The 5,820-nt window shown below is 33.9% G+C and overlaps 1 protein-coding gene across 1 annotated transcript; it reads left to right on the top strand.

Moving 5' to 3' along the window:
• The first annotated feature begins 2,524 nt into the window (after positions 1 to 2,524).
• On the top strand, positions 2,525 to 4,883 carry LOC120216442. The gene is made up of 5 exons (XM_039213873.1): positions 2,525 to 2,901; positions 4,002 to 4,052; positions 4,169 to 4,302; positions 4,442 to 4,533; positions 4,623 to 4,883. The coding sequence occupies exons 1-5, from the start codon at positions 2,578 to 2,580 to the stop codon at positions 4,799 to 4,801; spliced, it is 780 nt and encodes a 259-aa protein (XP_039069804.1). The 5' UTR covers positions 2,525 to 2,577; the 3' UTR covers positions 4,802 to 4,883.
• The last annotated feature ends 937 nt before the right edge of the window (positions 4,884 to 5,820 follow it).

Raw genomic sequence — 5,820 nt, 5'->3', positions numbered from 1 at the left:
TGATTTCTCCAGTGGTTTTTGCAATTTTTAGTTGTGTTTTGTTTTGATGGCTTGGTCGGGTTTATATAACTCCTCCGAAAGTGGTGGTTTCCGAGCATCTCAGGTTGTTTCCCGATTATCTGACTCATTCGGGTTGTTGCTCACGTTCACCGAGAATCATGGGAACTACTTGTTCTCGGTTTTGTATTATTTTGCTTTCAGTTTAGCAAGCATCGTTTTCTTCGCGGGTCGTTATGTGTTGGTCTGCCGCTAGGCTTGGGTCACTCCTATTACTTAAGGGTTTATGAAACCCTAACCCCTACTGGGTCAGGCATATGGGCTCGCGTCCTCGGCTGAATCAGGCCTGCTTCGGTTGGATCTCCGATTTTCCACCAGGTCTGCTGGGTCAGATTACTCGGTTGAGCTCCGTTTATGGACTTGGACGTTTGGACTCCTTTTATTGGACTAGACTTGGACCTAAAACAAACGGAAAATAAAATTAATAATAATATAATATATAAAATAAATAATAATAATAATAATAAGCTTAATATATATATATATATACTTTAAAAGAAAAAACTATATAATATATTATATTTTCAAAATCATATAATATGTTTTCAAAATTATATAACAATATGTTTTTAAAAATTATACTATATATTTTCAAAAACTATATGTTATATGTTTTTTTAAAAACTATATAATATGTTTTCAAAAATTATATTATAATTTTTCAAAATCTATATTATATATGTTTTTCAAAAACCATTTTTTTAAAATTATATATTATATATGTTCAAAAATCGTTTTAAAAAACTATATATTATATGTTTTCAAAAAAATACGTTTTCAAAGACTATATTATATATATGTTTTAAAAAAATAATTTTTAAGAAAACTATATATTATATGCTTTCAAAACCGTGTTTTCAAAAACTATACTATATATTTTCAAAAACTATATATATTATATATTTTTGAAATTATTATGTATAATATCTTATATGATATACAATGTAATAAAGACCCCGGACGAAAATAAGTGTCTACAATAATTATATCAATTCTTTTTTCAATTTTTTTTATTTAATTTAATAATTTTTTAACAAACACGAACCAAGGGATTTTAGTGATTAAAGGGACGTTGTTATCCCTAAATATCTCGGGTTCAAACGTCATCGATAGTAATTTATTTGAATGTTCATTATCAAATGGTTGAGATTCTTTAAACAAATACTATAGTTTGTAAAAACCCTAGATTATGCCAATGAGTATTGATACAAGTGGTTGGGATTCATGAATTTGAGTTTATAAGGCCAAGTTCGAGTTCTACCATCGTCACTCTTGATGGATAATATGTAAATTCATATATTAATCCCAATTGGGTCTTATGTATGTCTTGAACCTGGATGGGGAGCCACCTTAACTTAAACTTTAATGTACCAAAAAACAAAACCTAGATTACAATTATTTTTTTGACGAAAAATATATATTTCCATGAGTAATTAATGACTTCCTTATACCTTAATTACAATTGAATCAGTATCTAATTTTTCATAATTAACTTTCTAAGACTTCAATAATTTAGTTGCTAACCTTTTTCTTCTTTATAAATAGTCTTTACTTTTCGAAACTCATAAAAACTTATAATATAAGGATTAAAATATGTAATATCTCTTTCTTGATTTTTTTGATAAAATTATTATTTTAAACATCAAAATTTACATTATTTATAATTTAGTTCCTAACCTCGCTTTTAATAATTCTTTACTAAAACAACATTTCAGACTTCATTTAATCAAATATTCTGAACTTAATCTAATAATAAACTTGATATTAAAATAAGATTTTAATATTAAATTTAATCGAAATCCAACATTATAAAAGTGGGGTGTTACATCTAAAGATAAAATAAAGAGAGTTTATTTTGATTATCGGAGAAAGTTGACTCTCAAGTAGAGATATAGATGTATTCGACTAGACTGACAACATTTTGGACTGAACCTAAGATGAATTAATTTTAAATCTATTTATAGATTAATTTCAATTGTGACGTTCAAAATATATTTACTTTAGTAAAACTACATATGTGACTTGCATGCTTTGCAAATTGATCTATGATGATATACATGAGATTCTTAACCTTGAGGTCGTGGGATCGAGTCTCACGGAGGGCATTTCATAATTCGGAGGTCTCTTACGGAAACTGTTCTCAACTTGGTGTTGGGGGTAGCCTACTATCTTACCTCCCCTTTACCCCATATATATGGGAAAAAAGGACAACCATTTTTTTTTATTATTGTCAAGAAAGATCTTGTTGTAATTGTAAATCTTTCATTTTTATTAAAAATTAACTGTTAGTTTGAGGGAAGGATTTAATTGACACAGGATTAATATTGTTATGTCTCAATTAGAATGAAGTAGAAGGGCAAAGATTGGGATCTATTTAGAATAAATGACATAGTTTGAGGATGGAAGTAGGAATTAACCCGATAAATATAAAACAAATCAAATTTGGTTGAAATAGCTTTCCATGAACAGTCCAGGCACACTCAAGATGTTTCGGATAAAAGGGGAACGAACGGATGTTGGATGTTGGATTTGGAAGAAAATAGAAGTTGGGGACATAAATCAGGATCCATGTTGAGTACACTAAAATTACACACAGCTGATTTCAGCCTTACCTCCTTCGCTAATCACATCCGCCCGCTACGTTCTCCCGGTAATCTCCGCCTTCCGCTCCGCAGCAACGCTTATCGTCCCGTCCGGTCGAACTATGTTTCAGATTCGTCGTCATCGTCTGAGCCGACAGTTTCTACAAATTACATCTCCTCCGTCGGATCGCCCTCTTTTCAGCTTTCTCAATGGAGCCTCACCAACCGCCACATCCTCGTGTTCAACGTCGTCGCCTGCGCTGTCAGTTCTCCTTAATTATTTTTATCTTTATTTGCCTTAATTTTGTTGCTTGTTGTTTGGAACTTAGCCTGAATTTGTAAATGAAATTGAATGCACTTGTAATTAGTAAATAAAGTTGTTGCTAAAATTACTGGAACTTGAAATCTTCATTTGACAATATCATCCATTTAAAGAGAAAACAAAGAAAAACCTTATAATTTTGCTGGTCATATGCGAAATAATTCAGCACTCGTACATTTCGCTTAATGAGGTTCCCTACTGAAATAACTGATTTTGGATCCCCTTCAACTCAATGGGACTATAATCGATGCCCTTGACCTCATGGTTATTGAATTCAATTTGAGGAACCATAGATAGGAAACTCGTGTTTGGTTTACTCTTAGTTATTCCAGGAAGGTCTTTATAGTTCGTGACTGAAGCTTCTTAAGTCCTTTAATTCTCCAAATATAAAGCACTTAAGTCTGAACAATTCAGAAGTTTTTCATTCATTCAATCATGCTTCCAAATATGAAGTATGTAATTGCTATCACATTGAGGTCCTCTGCCCTCCTTGTAGCATTGTCAGTAATGTTGTATGCCGGAAGCAAGAATCGGGTCGCAATGATACCTTATAACCTATGTTACCTAGACTTTTGATTTTACCTAAAATATCTGTGTGGGTTACTTACATTTGACACATTTTTTAACATGGATATGAGGATATAGTCCTCTAATTGTTTGAAAAAACTTGGCAAAAAATTGAGTATATATGTGTTGGACACTTAGCCAGATCTGATAGTCATCCGAGTCCGACTAACGTATCTTATAGCAAGATTACCCCTGTTGGTATTCCCAATCTACTCTATCTACGTGAAACAAAGATTTCCCTGTTGGGATTCCAAATCTACTCTATTTGTGTAAAACATATATTCATTCTATAATCCATTGGAAGGTATATACAAGGTACCTAGATTTTAGACAACTTCTGCTTTTAAAGATTAATTAGGTCAAATGTTTTTGCAGAGTGCTTTTTCTTACTCTGTTAATCAGAGTATTAAACAATCGGCAAATTATGTTTTGAAGTATTTCGTAATTCTGAAAAATCTAAAAATCTTTTCTAGGTGGCCATTTCGGTAACTTGGCTTTTTCTCTCTGCAATCCCTACTCTTCTGGTTGGTTACTCTTGAACAACTTAAAGTTCAGTGATATTGGCATTTCAATGATTAATGTCATAAATTCTAAAGGACAGTGTTTATTCTTGTCCATTTTGTATTAATTTTTATGAAAGGCTTTCAAGAGAGCAGCAGAGTCACTAGAGAAGCTGATGGATGTCACCAGGGAGGAGCTTCCTGATACAATGGCTGCTGTTCGGTTATCAGGCATGGAGATTAGCGACTTGACAATGGAGCTTAGTGATTTGGGGTTATTAGTTTCCTTCTTCACTTGATGAATCGCTTATCTCCACTCTTTGTTTCCTTTCCCCCTTTTTAACTGATCAAACAAAAGATAACATACAATCTATCTTGAAGTCATAATAACCAGTTGTTTATTTGTGTTACAGACAGGGGATTACTCAAGGTGTTAGAGGCTCAACTAAAGCTGTTCGGTTAGCAGAGGAGAGATTGCGTGGGTTAACAGATGTTGGTTCATCAGGTTATTTATGCATATATTGCAGTTTTGGTTACTTGTTACGAGCTTTCAAGTGGATACCAATGAATTTTACTTTATTTTTACTTGATTAGCTTCGGTGCAGGTGGTAGCCAGTCAGAAAGCTGAAGTACCACGACCAGTGTTGGCTCGAACTGCAAGAAGCATAAGGGAGGGAATTGTAAAGGGTCGAGCCATAGTTCAGATATTTTTCACTCTCACCCGATTTTCTAAGATGGCACTTAACTATTTTTCCAGTCGAGGTAAGCGGTAGAACCATGGAAGCAAGCTTTGTGTTAGGCAAGTTTGGATTTGTCTTCTGTGCATGCGATGCTGAATCTTGTCATCTTCTGTTACCATTTATTGTGTTGCTGTTGGTTGCTGGTTTGCTTGTGGTTTTTGGGCACTAATGTTACTTTTTTATGCTAATTCCCAGTTTTAATACTGAACTATTTAGTGTCCAAACTAGAAACCTATAATTGTGATAGGATATCGAGACATTTCAATCAGCCTAGTGAGGGCGCCATAACAAATGGGAACAAGGGAGAAGGTGCTTAAAAGTAGAAGACAACTACTCCATAACAAAGTGAAAAGGGGAACACATGAGTAAATTACATTTAATTACCAAACGCTTCTAGACCTTTATCAAGCCCCACTAAACAACGCTTTCGCCAGTCGAATGCTGTTTTTTTTTCACTTTTCTTAAAACTGTCTGAAACTTATATTTCAGACACGAGTTCTGTATGTTCATCCAAACACATTGTCGGTTTATGGATTATAACCGTTTGAAATACCCTTTCATATGTCCGAATAAGACATGTTTTGACTTAACATGAGAGGTTGTAGTTTATAACTGCTTGCTCATCGCTCTTGTCATTTACGAGAATCATGTTGAAAGCGGAAATTGATCTGGAGTAGTTCTTTGAACTTGTATGAAAATGAGAAGATTTTCCACCTCTCGATCCTCCAGAACACCATTGACTGAGTAAGGCTCGTAGAATTGAAAGCCCTCTTTCTCCAGTTGTCGGACTCTCTCATCAAATTCCCTCTACACAGCCTTGGCTTGTCGTGACAGCTCCGAAAATACCTTAAGCAAGTTTGTCGTCAATTGGGAGGCACTGGCTTATCGTGTCAGCTCTGAAAAATAACTTAAGCAAATTTGTCGTCAATTGGGAGAACTGCATCCTAAGATTATCCATGTAAACCTCTCCGATATACTTCTTTTGAAACATATGCAGAAACAAATTTCATGGAAGGACTTCCGGGTACATGGTTCTCAACCGTCTTTCACCA

This window comes from Hibiscus syriacus, unplaced genomic scaffold, assembly GCF_006381635.1.
Source record: "Hibiscus syriacus cultivar Baekdansim isolate YM2019G1 unplaced genomic scaffold, ASM638163v2 tig00110160_pilon, whole genome shotgun sequence".
Classification (NCBI taxonomy): Eukaryota; Viridiplantae; Streptophyta; class Magnoliopsida; order Malvales; family Malvaceae; genus Hibiscus; species Hibiscus syriacus.
The sequence above is the reverse complement of the archived record's forward strand: the minus strand, read 5'-3'. Positions and strand labels throughout refer to the sequence as shown.